Below are 18,062 nucleotides of genomic sequence, written 5' to 3'. Positions count from 1 at the left end.
TACTTAGAATATGCTATCTCTTCTCTTGTTTTAGTCACAGTGATAAAGCAGTTTGATGATTCTAAAATTTTTTCCTCCTAAATCTGTTTCTCAGTTCAATTCTTTTTGCTATGACATATCTTATACTTTCTTCTATGTTTCAAGCCTTCAATTTTGTTTTAGTATTTCATACTATTTCATTAGCTTCTGTTTGGTCAATTCTAATTTCCATGAAGTTATTGCTTGAGCAAGGTTTAATTATTCTGAAGCCAAGCTATCAATTCTCTTTCTAATCCTTTTCCCCCAAAAGTTCTCATTCCTTTTCCAGGCATATATCCTGTTGGGGCAAAGGGAATTTTGCAGAGATAGATACAAACAGGACATACTAATTAGATATGAGGTAGGAAAGATATTCTCATTCTGTAGGTAAAAAAAAAATTGAGGTCCCTAGAGAACACTTACCCAAGATTATAAAGATAGTAAAGTAGCAGAGAAAAGATTCAAATCAAGGTTCTCTGACACCAAATCCAGTGCTCATTCCATTTATTTTTAAGTTTAATCCCAAATCCTCAGCCAGAGAGATAGGCTACCTCTGGCCAAAGATGGCACAGATGACCCTAAATAACATAATGGCTGGAATTATGATGAGATGCCATTCCCCACAACCCAATAATAGGGGCTGGCAACTTCATAAGTCACTTCTGAATAGTTGAAAAGTCCAGTGATTGTCAGGAGACTTTCCTCATAAATTACCTGAGCTTTCTCTTCCATACAAATCCATACAACTGAAATCAAATTATTTTTATGGAAAAAATTCATTGTGACAATATTTTCATGTTTTCAGCAGAATTAAAAGTAATTAAAGTTACATAAAACTGTCATTTCCCACATATGAAATTTGTTCCTGGGTGAATCCATGATGAGGAGGCAAGGCATTTTCCAATTTTTTAAATGTCAATGTTGTTGCTGTCCAATATCTTCAAAAATATTTTCAGAAAGATGTGTTTTTCTGAAAGGAAAGAGAACATTTATGATAAATTATATATGTGAGAGTTGTAATTTAAATGAATTCCAATGAAATGGTCTAATTTTCAAATGAATTTCCCCATCAGGAGTTTTCTAGAATTGTTCCATGGTGGTAGCTAGCCATACCCACTGTCTCTGAAATTCACCAAATTTAACTCACTGAGTTCAAGCAACATTTCTTAAATCTTATTAACAAGGCAATCTTCTAGGCCCTAGGGAAACAGAGATAAATAAATGACCCTGTCTCTACCCTCAAGGGACTTAAGAATTAATACAACAAATAAAAAACAAGCATAATATGAAAGAGGTAAAGAATAGACCAAAAAAGATCTATAGGAAATTTTGAGGAAGGAGAGATTGCCCAAATGATTGATATGATTTATTGGGTTCATTTTATATATATTCCGAAATGTTAGGGTAGGTACAAATTTTGACAAGATGACTTTAAGGTCTAATCTAATTATTCCACTGTTAACAGTAGGGATGGCTATGAAAGTTTATAGATTAGACAGAATTTAGATCTCTCATATAAATTTCTCAAATAAATCTCTTATAGAAAAATATTTAATTAAGGTGAACCTTCATTTGGCAGAATAGTCCTAGATCTTGGCTTATCATCTCCCATTAAACATCCCCCAGGATCTTCCTCATTAGCATATTTCATTTTTTGCAGGACCAATCATCCCCATTAAAATGAAAATATTAGCACTTGCATTGCCTTCCTTTCAAAGTTATTATGAGAAAAAGCCCTTGTACACACCTTTAAGCATTATATAAGTTTAATTTGCTACTCTCTCTCCTCTTTTTAAAAAGCTATTTTGTTTCCCCTTTTCTTTACTTCAACTGTAAAATAGAGATAATTATAGCACCTCTCTTGAAGGGTTGTTGTGAGGATCAAAATGAAATCACATATGTTAAGTGCTCTGTCTACCTTAAAGAACTATATCAAGTCGAATAACATTTATTAGGCACCTACCAGCTCTGTGCCAGGCACCTTGCTAAGTGCTAGTAATATAAAGAAAACCAAAAAAAGAGCCCTTCTCATATGAAACCACAGTCTAATAGGGAAAAAACATGCAGACAACTATGTACAAATAAGACAAAGCAAGATAAATTTGGAATGATCTCTAAGAGAAGGCACTAGCATTAAAGAGGATTGGAAAAGACTTTTTGTTGAAGGTAGGACTTTAGTTGATCCTTAAAGGGAGCCAGGGAAGTCAGACACTAAGATAAGGAGAGAGAGCTTCAGGAATGAGGGAGAGCCAATAAAAATTTACAGAGTTGAAGAGGAAGGAGGTTGGGCACTGGGAGGGGAATGAGGTGTAATAAGAAGGGAAAGGTCAGAAGGGGTCAAATTATGAAGAGCTTTTAAAGTCCAAGGAACTTATATTTGATCCTGGAGGTAATAAGGAATCACTAGAGTTTATTGGATGAAGGAGGGTGTGTGTGTGTGTGTGTGTGTGTGTGTGAGAGAGAGAGAGAGAGAGAGAGAGAGAGAGAGAGAGAGAGAGAGAGAGAGAGAGAGAGAGAGATGGTCATACCTGCACTTTAGGAAAATCAATTTCATATCTAGCTGGAGTGGGAAAAGATTGTGAGCCTGGGAAACCACCCAAAAAGTTATTACACTAGTCCAGGTATGTCCTGCTCCAAGGTGCCTTATCAAAAGGAGAGAATAGAGGGCTATAGAAAGATACTCCAAAGGGAGAATTTACAAGACTTAGAAGCTGAAAATATATAGGAAGTGAGAGAGTGAAAAGCTTAGGATGGAACAAAGGTTACGAATCTGGGCAAATAGGAGAATAGTGGTCCCCTCAACAGAAACAAGGAAGCTATGAAAAGAGGAGGGTTTAGGAAGAAAAATGAGTTCAGAATATGTGTCCGTGTGTGCATTTATATAAATACATGTGCTATGATGATGATGATTATAATGATGGGAAATGTGTTGGCTTACCCTATTTGCAGAATGTCCTCTACTCTCTAGTCACAACTCGGCCCTCTAGTGTTCCATTCCTCAACCTTGACCTTGATTCTATTTAACCCTACCTACCTTCCAATCTTAGCTACAGAAAGAAGTTTCAGGATATTTACCCATTGGATCCAATGTCAGCATATGTGAAATCTCTTGGCACAAGATTTAACATCCATAAAAAAATTTGTAAACTCTGTAAAACTTTCAGGTAGATTTGTTATCTTTAAAATGATAAGCCATTTAATGAAGTTGATTGTTTTGCATCCCTATTCTATCTCCTGCACTAATTTGCATGTTACCAAGAAGTTTACCTGGATATCCTGCTGGCATCTCGTCCTCAACCTCAACATAATCAATAAATCAATCTCAAACTCCATTTCTATCAATTATAGGATCTAGAAATAAAAGAGACCTTAGAGGACATCTAGTAAGATCCCTTTAGCTAACAGAGGAGGAAACTGGAGTCCAGGGAGGATATTTGGCTTGTCACTATCATCCTGGTAGCAAGAATCAAAAGAGACATTTGAACCCAGGGTTTCTAAGAGACAAAAAAGATGAAGAAATGCATCTCAGGCATGAGAAAAGGTTAATGCAAAGACAAGAAGATGAGCGGAGAAGAGTCACATAGGAGTAACAGCAAGTAGACCTGGATGGTAGAACATTGATTGCCTAGAAGGGAATCATATCTACTGAGGTGGAGCAGTCCATTGAATCAAGTTGTGAAGAGATTTCACTATCAAATAGAACGATCTGTATTCCATCATAGAGCTAAAAAGGAGCCCACTGGAGCTCACTGAATACTGGGATGACAGGGTTTAGGAAAATCACCTTTGCAGCTGCATGGAGGATTGGAGGTTATTTTAATAATCCAGAGAAAAGGGTCAAAGACCTGAACTAGAGTGGTGGCTATCTCTGTCTCTTGGGAAGATAGAAACATGTTTGTGCAACTGAGTGCAGGCATGGAGAGGAAAAGTGAAAGCTTCAGAGATGACCCCAATGATAAGAATCTGGGTGATTTGAAAATTTGTGAATTATATGAAACCAACTACCATGAAGTGTTCAGTAATCTAGAGAAGTAAGTAATAATCTAGTTGAACAAGCTCCAGAGTCTACCCCTGCCTGTCTTTGGCCAATAAAAATAAATAAATAAATAAACAAATAAATAAATAAATAAATAAATAAATGAATGAATGAATGAATAAATAAATTAATGAATAAATAAATAAATGAATGAATGAATGAATAAATGAATGAATGAATAAATAAATGAATGAATGAATGAATGAATAAATAAATAAATAAATAGATAGATAAATAAATAAATGAATGAATGAATAGATAGATAGATAGATAGATAGATAGATAGATAGATAAATGAAGGCCTTTTATAAACATGCCCAGCCACCTAAAGCTGGAAGCCCTCTCAGAAATCATCTGGTCCTGTCCCCAACAAACCAAGGAAATTAAGTAAATTGCCTAAGATCTCAGAGGTCATCAGAAATAGAAACCAGATCTGAATGGAGCTAGGTCCTCCCATGCCCATGTTCTTTCATTGGGGGAGGGGGAATGATTCCTGCTCACAAGAGACCTCCAATTAAGCTAATTAACTAATTATAACCCTAATGTTAACTATATGTAACTAATAATAACCCTAATGTTACTGCATACTTACATTTTCTACAGTCACACTCAGTGTACTGTCATTGCTCCTTCTACTGTATTTCTTCTTAACACAGTAGACGCTCACAAGAGTCACTATCAACATTACAGCAAATACAGCCGCAGTGGATGAAACTGCTATAACTATAGTGTCCTTGGTGGAGCCCTTCGTCTCACATTTTTCTCCTGAATACCACCAGTCTTTCCCTGATGGACACCTACAGAACAAGAAATCGGACTCTGAAATTGTAGCAAGACATACTTTTTAAAGTATTTGGTTAACATTCAATATGATCAGAGGGCAGCTAGGTGGCTCAATGGAAAAGATCCAAACCTAGAGACAGGAGGTTGTGAGTTCAAATCTGGCCTCAGACACTTCCCAGATATGTGACCCTGGGCAAGTCACTTAACCCCCATCACCTTGCCCTTACCACTCTTCTGCCTTGGAACCAATACATAGTAATAATTCTAAGACAGAAGGTAAGGGGTTGTTGTTGTTTTTTTTTTTTAACATTCAACATGCTAATGTTCAGAATGTCAATAACTCCATAGCAGAAAAGATCACTGAAAAAAATAATTTGCTGGGTTGAAATTGTTTAATTGTGTTGTATCTGACCACAATATTGAGAGCTTAAGATATATCCTCTGAAGGAAGAGAGCTACCTGTTATCTCTGTCCCCACTTATAGAAAGATGTAGCAAGTTACAGGAAGGCAGAGTAGCTAATAATGGAGTAAGTGGTGAATAGATCCAAACCTAAGACATGCCCCAAAACTCCATTGCCTGGACCCTGTTACAGAAACCAAAGGGATTCAGTGAGTCAGAGAAAATGAAATTGCTTTCTAGCTGGTACAAGATAAAATCCAAAATTCATCTAAAATTAACCCATGAATTGGACTGCTATCTGTAGCTAAGACCACAAGGACATTCCTCTATTCACACATAAACATATTGTACATTTGTGATCTTTTCCCTAAAAAGAAGCAAAGTGTGATGTACCTGAAAGAGCTCATTGTGTGGGGAAAATCACAGAATTTAGAGCTAGTAATAACTTTTGTGATAATCTACTCTAATTCCCTCATTTTATGGAGGAGGAAACCGAGGCCCAAAAAAGTTGGAGAGGCTTGCCTAAGGGCACATAGTTAATAAATGCCAAATAGTTCAACAGTGAACAAACTGGTCTCCTTGCCTCAAATCTCTCACCACTAATACTTCCCACACACAACTGCTAAAGCAATTTTCCTTAAGTGTTACCTATATGGCTCCCATATTGTACCAATTCAGATGGCTTCCTATTGCCCCTAGCACACATTATAAACTCCACTGTTTAGCATTTAAAGCCTTGTGCAATCTGGCCCTCATCTTTCTTTCTGTTTTCATTGATTGATACTCCCCTCCATCAGTGTCAGACCCAACCAAACTGGCTTCTCTGTTCCTCATACACAGTGCTTCATTTCCCATTTCTGGGCCTGTCCTTCTCCCTTTGTACAGGACTGGTCTCTCTATTTATCTCCACCTCAGAGAATCCCTCCCCACCCTTCCTAAAAGATACAACTCAGGCATCTGTCCTCTGCATGAAGCCTTTCCTGATCTTCCCAACTTCTAGTGAACACCCTTTCAAATTACCTTGTATTTAACTCCTTTGTCTATACTGTCGTGTTCATTATAGATCTCTGTTTTGTATGTTTTTACATATGGTGTTATCTCCAACATTAGAATATAAGATCATTGAGACTATGGATTATTTTATTCTGTGCTTTTGTATATCTAGCACAGCACCTGGCACATATGTTTAATTAATGCTTATTAATTGTTTGATTTTACACTCTAAGACCATCTATCAAGATTCCTTTTTGACAGGAGTTAAAACGTAACTTTTTGCCCTAAGGTGATGTGCCCTTTGTTTTATTTAATTTATTTATTTAATTGTATTATTTACATTATATAAATATTTCTAAGTATAGTTTCTAAAATGGTAACTATACTTTTAGGATAGGAATAGTGACTAATTATGGTTGATATAAGAAAATCTCAGATCAGAAAACTCTCTATTGCTACAGGTCAGCATTTTCTGTAGAACTTAGAACCTTAAAGAATTGTCTAGACCTATCATACACGTGCTGGAGGGGGCTGCTCCCCATCCCCTCTCCACATGCCTGAAGACGTTTCTCCCATCACCTGCCCCTCTGCCCAGCAGTCCAATGGGAGCTCTTCCTCCCTTTCCTGTCTGAGGTAAGGCAAGGGGGTCACAAGTAGCATGAAAATGCCATTTGGGCACTCAGTCTCTAAAAGTTTCACCATCACTGGTCTAGACTGTAGACTCTAGAGCACTGAGAGCTTAGGGGATTTGCTACAGGTCATATAGCCAGAGATATGTCAGAGACAAGACTTGAAATCAAGTCTTCTAGCTTCAAGGAAAGTTCTTCATCTAATAGGCCACACTGCTTGTCATTTTCCATTTTAGTGTCACAAAAGCACATAAAGACTGGGAAAGGATTCATTGCTCAAAACACCTTCTTCCCATTTCACTTTGAGGTGATTACATGTTAAGGGTCAAGAGTGATACCATGGTGGAGAGCCTGTGACTAGGTGGAAGAAGTTGTCTCTGAAAGTAATATAAAAATTGGTAAGAAGAGAGGGTTAGGCAAGTGGGAATAGAAGGGTGAAAAGGGAAATAATGAATATGTTGAGTTGGAGATACCTATGAAATATCCAAATTGAAATACCTCCCACTGGAGAAGTGAGAATAGAAATCAAGACAAGGACAAGACTAGATAAATAGATCTGGGTACCAGCAGCATAGAGATTTAAATGAGTCCATAGAAACTGATGAGATTAGAAATAGTATAAAAGGAGAAGAGAAGAAAGTCCAAGACAAAGTTTCTCGGGGTTAGGGAACCATGCACAATTAAGGACACCTATAGTTAGTGGACAAGACATAAATATCTAGTAAAAGTGACTAAAAAGGAAAAGAGAGTAGTAATTGCTAGCCTATTCTAAGTCACAATTTTGTATTAATTTTATTTGAAAAGGACAGGTTTTTTTAAGTACCTGCTGAAACTAGAGTGCACCGTGAATAGCAAGCCAGGCCCAGAGTCAGGAGGATCTGGTTCAAATCTAGCCTCAGATACTTCCTGTCTGTGTAACTCTAGGTAAGCCATTTAACCCCAACTGCCTACCCCTTACCATTCTTCTGTCTTGGAATTGATATCAATGCTAAGTCAGAAAGTAAAGATTTTGAAAAAGAAACTGTGACCCTTGTACCAAAAAAAATTAATAAGTAGTTATTTCAGTGAAAATAAATATTTTTTCCATTTTTTTCAAATATTTTTCAAAGAATTTGGCAAAAATGACAATTTTGTTTAAATAAAAATAAACTTTTTATAAAGCAAAAAAGTAAGACCAATTTTAATTAAAATTTGTGAACTGTTTTTTTATTATTTCATAACCAATATCATTCTCATTACTAGCCCTTGAGGGACATAAGAAAATTACAGTGAAAATCACCTCTACAATAGATAACGTATTTTAAATCGAATTATATTGGTTCAAATCCTGACTCTGGCTCTTTTACCTGTGTGGCTTCTTTGGGTCTTAGTTTCCTCATATGAAATATCAGAGGGTTGGATCCAATGACATTTCAGCTGCTTTCCACCTGTATGTCTATTATATTAAGAGTCTATGAATATTATGTGGGCAGTATTTTGAGGGTTATAGGCAGAGGAAGATACCTTTTGCCAAATTCCAAACCTCTTTTTTAAAAAAATATGCTTACTTTCATCTTAGAAGAAATATTATGTTTCAAGGCAGAGCAGTAAGGGCTAGGCAACAGGACTTCAGTGACTTACCCAAGGTCACAGAGCTAGGAAGTATCTGAGGTCAAATTTGAATCTAGGACCTCCCATCTCTAGGTCTGGCTCTCAATCCACTGAGCTACCTACCTGCCCTTCAAACTTTTTTTTTAAACTGGAGATACTTCACAAAGAAACCACATAGATTAAAGTATGACTAAGCTGTCTTCTTACCTGCATTCTGCTTTGTCATTGTGGTTAACACAGACGCCATCATTCTCACAGGTAAAGTTTGCACAAAGATTTCTTTCAGAATTTAGTGTAGTGGCTGGCTCCTTAGAAGGGATTGCTGTTGGCTGAGTATTAATGAGATTTGATATATCTAAAAGAGAAGGGGATACATGAATAGAAGATAAGTTTTGTTTCAATAACCAAAAAGTCTTGTGTTTTTTAATTACAGATTACATTATCATATTAGCGGAATACTTAGAGAACATTATTTTATTAGCAGAATTATATTATTATATTAATATTATATTAGCAGAATATTTAGAACCCTGTAGAAATTGGTACCTAATCAATCAATTTGGTACCTAATCAATTAGTCAACATTAATTAAATGTTAATTAATTAACTTATTAAGTGTTTAATATTTGCCAGCCATGGTTCTAAGTGATAGGGATACAAAGGAAGTAGTAAAAATTGTCTTTGCCATTAAGAAGTATACAATCTAATGGAAGGAAGAGACAATATACCAATAATTAGGTCCAGAGAAGATATAAACAAAATAGATAGAACTGAATCTGAAAGGCAAGGCAGTCACAGCTTAGTTGCCCATCAAGGGGGAACTTCAAAGGTGAAGCTAGATGACCACTTGATGGAGATATTGAGATGCTCTGGCCACTCCAATGCAGAAAGGCCTGATATGTATTTTAGGAGGTTTTGGATTAATAGAAGCAGATAAAATGAGTCAGAGCTAACACATTTTCCCTGCTTCTATTAATCAATCAGAGAGTACCTGTTCCTTAAGCACTAGAAATACAAAAATAAAACTATATGTATGCCGTTAATACAAGATGTGGTAGAATAGATGAAACTGTCACTTTTATTGCCTATAGAAACATTTCTCTCCCTTCAGAAGAATAGGACAATGCTAAGGGATGCAGGCCAATAGATGTAATCTGGTTTTCCTTCTATCAGACATATGAAAGCCAAAATTTCCCAACACTTTGAACTGGACCAATGCTTCTTATCAACTCTTAAGTTAGGAACATCAAAGATTAGAACATGTAGAGACAGAGACCTTAAATAATAGATGATCTCAGCCTCTCATTTTACAGATGAGTGAACTGAGGACCATGTACACCATCTGATGGTGATGGACTACTATTGTGCTATAAGGAATGATGAACAGGATGATTTCAGAAAGATGTGGAACTACCTACATGAACTGATGTGGAATGTAATGAGCAGAAACAGGAAAATATTATACACAATAACTGAAACATTGTGGGATGATCAAATGTAATAGACTTTGCTACTAATAGCAATACAATGATCCAGGAAAATCCTGAGGGGCTTGTGAAAAATAATGCTCTCCACATCTAGAGAAAGAACTGTTGGTGTAGAAATGCATATGAAAATATTTGATTTATCATTTATTTATTTGGCTATATGATTTGAGGTTTTGGTTTTATAAGATTACTCTCTTACAAAAAAATAATAACATAGAAATATGTTTTGCATGATAATACATGTATAACCCAGTGGAATTACTTGTCAGCTCCAAGAGGTGGGGTGGGAAGAGGGAAGGGAGACAACGTGAATCCTGTAACCTTAGAAAACTCATGTGTAAATTTGTTACTGGAATAAAAAATAAAATGAAATTGATATTGGAGGAGAAAGGAAGGAAGGAAGGAAGCAAGGAAGGAAGGAAAGAAGGAAGCAAGGAAGCAAGGAAGGAAGGAAAGAAGGAAGCAAGGAAGGAAGGAAGAAGGAAAAGAAAACATTTTCTTCAGGAGAGCTACCTTGAATTGACATACCTTCCACTGTCAAAAGGAGGTAAACATTATCTCCTTTGATAAAATCTCTGCTTTGCATCCGTTGGTGAGTTATGTAGACACTGGTTCCATAATGTGGACCCCTGAAATATGATGTTCCATTGGGGAAAGTTGCTGTCACTCCTACTTTGGAAGGTTTGTCCCAATAAAGGCTTCCATTACCATTATCTGAAAAAGCAATTCATATTTCTGGGTCATGTACAAGAAGTTCATGTTTTTGTGAGGTTGGAAAAAATCAGCAAAGGTATAAAGGGCTAAGCATGAAGTTAGAAAGGAAATTATACATCTAAATGGTACTTACAGTCTGGGATGCTTTTTCTGACAAATCTATGAAGATTGTTACTGAATACTTGATGGCAGAGGAATACATAGCAGACAGAACTGACCCACTCTATAACTTAATCTGGTGGTCACCAGTGTGGTACAAACTGAAGAGGTTCCAAAAATCCAATCCCAATTCATCTGTTCTACTGGACCTACTTTAATTCCCATCACTGAAATTGCTTTTTCAAGGACTTTCTGGAGACATACCCATTTTAACTGGGTTAAGGATTTATTAAGAGGGGGCAGCTGGGTAGCTCAGTGGATTGAGAGTCAGGCCTAGAGACGGGAGGTCCTAGGTTCAAATCTGGCCTCAGACACTTCCCAGCTGTGTGACCCTGGGCAAGTCACTTGACCCCCATTGCCTAGCCCTTACCACTCTTCTGTAATACACAGTATTGACTCCAAGATGGAAGGTAAGGGTTTAAAAAAAAAAAGGATTTATTAAGGCCAGGTAGCATAACATATTAATGTAGGTTACATTATTTTGTTTAATTAAATTTATCAAATTAATTGATTGACACTTGCTGGAGAATAAGGAAATTTGACATCAAGAAAAAATATATATTTTACCAATGAGGACTGGAAATAAGGGTTCAGTAAGTAGCACTGGGGGTCACAGGAAGAATATGGGGAGGTACTACACTCTGGCAGAATGTGGTAAGTCAACATCTCTAGCTTATTCTTCCATGCAATTTGGGGAAGAATGATTTCTAAAAAATAATTTCCGAACATCATTTCCTAAGGGTCCCAAACCATGATAATTTCACTTCTGTCTCAACTATCTCTCCAAATCTTTTTGCCTCCTTCTTTGCCATCTAGTGTGCCCAGTTCTCTTCCTTCCCCAACTCCCACCTTCTACTTCCCCTTCTTTCTTTTCTCCTTCCTCCCCCTCCAACTATCCAGTGTAAAGAATATGTTGTATAAGGAATAAAGAAAAAAATCACAAACCAATTGTCATAAATGGATCAGTAGTCACGCTCCTCTGGTTGGACATACGTTGACGAATGTCTGGATTTTGATCCAATAATGTCATTGTAGCTTGTTGCCATGGACATGGCCACTGTAATTGTTCATCATTGACTCCAGAGATCAGAGAGAAATATATTCCTATATTAGTCTGTCTACTTATATCTAACTGAACCTGAAAGGCATAGCCTGTGGGAGAGTAAAATGGAGGGCTAAAGAGGACTCCTGTTAAGGTACTGAAATTGTTTATCTTCCATATATGATGAGGACAGTGTGTTTCCGAAAGATTAATGTCATCAATAGAGAGTCCACCAGCTGATGTGCCAGGACCCCGAGTCCCTTCAAATACTACCCTAAATTTGTTGGTCACTGCCAGTGTCACATAATAGAGTTCCCAGATTCCTGTGGGTACATCTGAAATAGAAGAGAAATGTTGGTTTCTCAAAGTTAGATCATTGCTGAGTTATATACTAATGAGCAAGAATAGTTCATAACCTCCATGGCAATATAGTGGTTCATAAGTGAATAAAGTACTATATCATAGTTCCATCCATCCTCCACTCCAAACATTTTACTTCCAGATATTGACATCAGGACCATAGGATCTGATACAATGCTTGAGAACTCTTTGAAAAACCCATGAAGTAGCCAATCCATTTTAAAGTTACAGAACTGAACAAGCAACCATATTCATCTATTGAGTTCTATCTCCATCCTGCTCATGTGAATGTAAAAACGAATACTAATCATAGCTAGAATTTATATAGCACTTTAAGATTTGCAAAGCACTTGAAGGTAGCTTCAAGGGTTCATCTCTGACCCACCACACATGGTCTAGGGCTATAACAAGGACTGGCAGGGAGGAAGAGAGGGAGCCACCTGGCTGGACACCTTTAATCCACTGGCTACAGTGAAAAAATTTGCCCCAGGGCATGCCAGCTCAGCAGGTTAGCTCAACCAGTTGAATCCAATTTACCAACAAAGGATTGAGAAAAGAGAGGAATGGACTTCAGGGAAGAAAAGCTCAAATACTCTGGTTCAGTAAATCAACAGAGGGACAAGTCTATATATAGGGCAGAAAAAGAAAAATGTAAATAAAATTAATAAACAAGAGAGAGGGGGGAAAAAATCTGCAATTGAAAGCTTCTTTGGGGGTAAGTTCCAAAGAACAGAACCAGTGGATGAGGAAGAGATCCAGGAAACATCAAGCAAAGCTTCAAAACAAACAAACAAACAAACAAACAAACAGAGAATTGAATGCAGGCTATGGAAGAACTCAAATAGGAATTTTTAAAATCAAATAAGACTGGTTGAAGAAAAATAGAAAAAGGAAAAGCAGAATAGGTCATCTGGAACAGAGGCATAGGCATTGAAAGCCAGAATTGATGTGCTGGAAAATGATGCAAAAAAAATCAGAAGAGGAGAATGACTTGAAAGGAGGAATGGACCAAAAGGAAAAGGAGAATTAAAAGATTGTGAAAGAAATTCAATCTTTAAAGATTAGAATTGGGCCATTAGAATCTAATGATCTCATGAGACACCAAGACATAATAAAACAAAATCAAAAGAATAAAAAAATTGAAGATGACATAAGATAGTCCTTGAGGAGTCAAGAAGTAAACTGCGAAATTCATGCCAGTGAAGCAGTAAACAGAAATGACCATTCTAAAATAAGTAGAAAGGGGACAAGTACTAAGCACAGTGGATAGAGTGCTGGAGTCAAGAAAAATGGGGTTCAGATCTGGCCTTGGATACCTTGCACCTAAGTGAGATCCTGGGCAAGTCACTTAACTTTAATTGCCTATCCCATAGCACTCTTTTTTCTTGGAATCTGTACTTAGTATGGACAGAAAATAAGGGATTTTTAAAGAAATAAATATATATAATATGGAGAAGGAAGAAGCAACGTGGCATTGTGAATACAGAGCTAGGCTTGGAGTCAGGAAGACCTGGTTTCAAGCCTTGTCACTAACACAAACTGGTTATGTAGTGCTGAGTATTTAACCTCCCAGTGTGTCCCCAGGCAACCCTCTAAGAAATTCAGGGCAGTGACTGATCTGGATTGATGAAGGAGCAGAGGATTTCCTTAAACAGAAGTCCCATATGAACAGCTAAACCCCAGGTACAGACCAAAATAAAGCAGCATAACTGGTACTTGATAAGGTGCTTGACTAGTAATATAGATTCTCCTCCACTATAGAAAATTACTACCCAGGGACACTCTAGATTAGACTGAAAGAGTTTCCAGAGTCCACCAGGTTTCAGAGATCCTAAATTCTGAATTATTCCAGAGACAAAAATATGAGCTTTAACCTGAAGTCCTCAAAGTAGAAATTCCAGAAAGGCTCCTTTGGTCTGTTAATAATAGCAAGATTTGTAAGTCAAGTGCCTTTTTTTTTTTGTAAAAAATGACTGCCTGGCATTGAAACAGATGTTTACTATCAAAGCTGAGCAAAGAAAAGAGAAGGCAAAATAAAAAATTAAAGTCCCAGACCAGATAAATGCTAAGTAAGGTCTCTTCTAGCTGAGAATCCCATGTAAACCACAAACCATCAGAAAACCAAAAGCATAGTGTTATAAAAGAGGAAAAACCCTGGTATGTTGTAGGAAAGGAAGCAGAGCTACAGAAGATCTCAGATCAAAGTGTAAACCTTAAAATTTCTTAGACTTATAAATGTTGGAAATTTCACCATTGGAAAATTTCATACTTGAAAAATTTCTTACTGATAGTCTATTGGAATGGGAACCCCATTGGCATGGGAGGTTCCTTCTCCTCCCTTCTTAAGATTACTTTAGGACAGAAACCTTTTGCTGAACAATGGAAAGGACTTTGACCTATGCTTAAGCATAGAACAGGAATTTCTTTGAATCATGATTGATTTTAGAATTGATACAATGGAGATACTTGGAATGACAGAACCAGGTCTTGGAAAATACAATTTCCACCCCACCCAGTCCTAACAGGATTTAGGAAGGGCTGCAGCATAGATCAAAATTTAATTATTCCAATCTCTACCCTACTCAGGGTAACAGGATTTAGGAAGGGCTGTAGCAGAGGATCAAAATTTAATTATTTGAGAATATGACCTTCAACAGACATGTGCAAAGCCACAGACCTCTGGGCCGTCCTGGGTTAAGCTAGAGCCACCATTGGCACAGGGAAGACATGGACAGTGATTGGTAGATGTGAGAACTGAGGGGAGGGAACTTGAATGGTTTGCTTAAAGAGAGAGGGGTCTGAGGACTGAGGGAGGTTGGTTGGAGAGTTTTTTGGCTCTGAGAGGTTGTGCTGCTCTGAAGGAAGCTGGAGGTGGAGGCCCCTGAGACTGTTTTCTCCATTTTGGTCACGTGAGTAATAGGGACTGATCTCCTTTCTTTGCCTCAGCTATCTAAGGGCTTGGGCCTTTTGGCCCAGCCTAAACAGAAGGGGTATTTAAGCCCTATTCCCTTCTCTCCCCTTTCTCTCTCCCTCTCTCTCTCTATCTCTAATTCCTTTCTTCCTCCTGTTTGTAATTAAACTCTATAAAAGGTTGACGGCTGACTTGAGTTTTCATTTAGGAATTACATAGCTGAATTCCTTGGCGACCTTAAATTAATATATATCAGTCTTTTAAAGTGATTTCCTTGTCACAAAAGTCAAGCTTAATTATCTGATGTTGAAATCTCATACCTTTCACTTCATGCACCAAAGAAAGAGAGCCATTAACATTGACTGAGGTATACTCCCTGATGTAGATCTTGAGCTGGTCATCTTTGTTACCATTGTTATAGTAATAAAACTGCAAACATTGAAACCCTCTCTTGGGATAAAATATTCGACTTTCCAGGAGAGCCTTTCCCCCAACATTCACAGAGCTACTGTTGAAGTGCATGAAGAAACCAGATCCTAGGAGAGAATAAAGAAGAGATTAGAGACTTGAAAACACTGGTTTTAGAAAGAAAATTTCACAAGATATCAATATTAATACATTAAACCATAATAAGGTCAATTTTTTTTTCATAGCATACAACCTAAGAAACAGTAAGGACTTTAGAAAATTATCTTATTGAGTTAATGCTAAATGAAATAGTAGTTGGTCACATGTAAGAGGGAAAGCATTTACAATAAGAAAACACTCTGCTTTCACGTGGCTCCATGCTTAACTGCATTTGACAAGAGAGGAAACTGAGGCACAAGATTACAAGTGCCAATACATTAAAAACCAATTGTGTTACTTTAGATCCTGCCAAGGCAGCCAAGTAAAGTAGGTTCAAGAGTATGCTGGTAAATGTTTCTGGGAGGGAAATCCTGTATACATGACTAACTTTTAAGTTTAATCTACTTGATCATTTTCTCCATTAATTTCTTAAGTCTAGAAATTCAACCAAACAAAAAATTAAGCCCTGATTTGGAGTATTGATTTCTGAAGCCGGAATAGTCACTATGAAAATGTGGCTCCAGGTTGGAGATCCTTCCAAATCTGTATAATTGTCCTCCCGCTCCTTCCAAAGCAGGAAGAGAGATGCTCTAGGAAATGTGCCTCCAAGGACACATCAGAAATATGGAGAAGAAAGAAGGGAGATCACATGAGGAAAGAAGCTTATTACACAAGTGGACAAGTAGTTTCTACATCTGCACAGTCTAGGGTTAATTCAAACCAAGGATTTGAATATCCTCTCAAATGTAAGTTTAGTTCTGGGAATTACCAAAATATTGATGATGAAGAAAATAAGGACAATTGATAGTCTGCCCAGATTGGTACACTTCCTGAATTCTTGTCTTAATAGCCATTCATGATAGTGAAAACAATAAAAAGTAGTATTATATCTTGCTTACTATGTGCTATGCAATAAGCTAAAAACTTTACAGTTATCTCAAGGCAACCCTTGAATTCTCCCCTTAAGTGTCAATGGAGAAATGTAGCTGATGGGAGGCAGAGCCAAGATGGCAGCTTAGTAGCAGGAAAAACTTGGAGCCACTCAGAAATTTCTTCCAAATCAATCATTACGAAGCGTCTCAAAAGGACAGAGGTCAAAACAGGACAAGAAAAGGGGCTCTTCCACTGGACACAATGTGTGAAAGAGAGAAATATTGAAGGAAATACAAGGACTGGATTTGCAGTGTTATCTCATCCAAGAAGGAGATAAAACTCTGGCTGCCAACAGGGGATGGGAATGGAACTTCCAGCTAAGAAAAGCAGGGGGAGCAGTTAGAGATTGAGTTTTTTCCTTTTGAACTGAAGAGGAAAGAAGCAATTTCCACTAAGCCTATCTAACTACAAATCCATCATTCAACAGAAAAGATCCAGACTAACCATCTGTCTCATAGTGATAGGAAAGAGACTTTTTCCCTTTGGGGAAGACAATTGCCCATCCTTCAGAAGAATCCTTCAAAGCTATATCTCTGTGCCAAGAAATACAATCATCTTGAACCTACAAAGATACTAGGACTTTCTGGGACTTAGTCCCTAGACTTGAGCTTCAAACCCCTGAAGAAACTATAGGAGGAATATAGTTGAGAGACTTCTTGTTCCCTCTTTCCTAACCTATTATATCAAACACTTTATCTAATAAATAGATATTTTATCCAATTGATAAATCAGATATCTTCAATGTACTAAATGGGATCATAGATACAATCAACTAAAGAAGAAAATAGGAACAGAGATTGAAGGGGATTTTCTCTTACCCTTCAGCTCTGGTCAGATCCAACTCCATTTCTCTAGACAACTCTGCCTGGGAGGAAAGTGGTATTCCTCTTTATCTGTTCCCTCCCTCTCAGCTACCTGTCAAATTTTAGTTCCTGATCCCCCTCTAGTACAAATGTGAAAGGTAGTCAGTGAGAGGGAATTCCCACCTTTAAGGGAGCAAAGTTACACAAGGGATTACCCTTCCCCCATCTACCATGCCCCTGAGAACCAGGGCTAGGGAAATCTCCAAATTCTTGGAGTCTGGTTGAAAGCACCATAAACTCAAACCTGAGGGCTATGCCAGATCTGAACAATAAAACTCAGGAAATAGCAGGGAGCTCAGTACCACAGCAGCAGCAGCAGCAGAAGAAGATAGCCTCAGGGCAAAAAATGCTCTAAAACATCCTACACAAAAAAACACCATAGATCAACCTGTCCTCACTCAGGCTTCTGGTAGAGAAGGGAGGATAGTACCAAGACCTAGCCCTGTGAGACAGAAACCAAGATAGCAATGACTACCAACATGCAGGAATTCTAGTCCTCCAGCAGGAAAAAGAGTAAACAACAGCAAAAAAAAGTCTTGATCCCAGAAAATTTCTATGGAGAAAAAGAGCAAAATA

General features: G+C 37.5%; 1 protein-coding gene across 1 annotated transcript in view; it reads right to left on the bottom strand.

Annotated features, from left to right (window-relative positions):
* Positions 1-396: 396 nt before the first annotated feature.
* The window catches only part of MEP1B (meprin A subunit beta), a 65,977-nt gene continuing 48,311 nt past the window's right edge, over positions 397-18,062 (bottom strand). Inside the window, exons 9-14 of the mRNA XM_056821068.1 lie at positions 15,444-15,659; positions 11,756-12,187; positions 10,466-10,651; positions 8,658-8,805; positions 4,647-4,851; positions 397-988 (exon numbers count right to left, since the gene is read on the bottom strand). Coding sequence (XP_056677046.1) covers positions 971-988; positions 4,647-4,851; positions 8,658-8,805; positions 10,466-10,651; positions 11,756-12,187; positions 15,444-15,659 — 1,205 coding nt within the window. The 3' untranslated portion in view covers positions 397-970. The remainder of the gene's footprint in view (positions 989-4,646; positions 4,852-8,657; positions 8,806-10,465; positions 10,652-11,755; positions 12,188-15,443; positions 15,660-18,062) is intronic.

Source organism: Monodelphis domestica, chromosome 3 (assembly GCF_027887165.1).
Source record: "Monodelphis domestica isolate mMonDom1 chromosome 3, mMonDom1.pri, whole genome shotgun sequence".
Taxonomy (NCBI): Eukaryota; Metazoa; Chordata; class Mammalia; order Didelphimorphia; family Didelphidae; genus Monodelphis; species Monodelphis domestica.
Note: the sequence above shows the minus strand (reverse complement) of the source record. Positions and strands in the feature narration are given on the sequence as shown.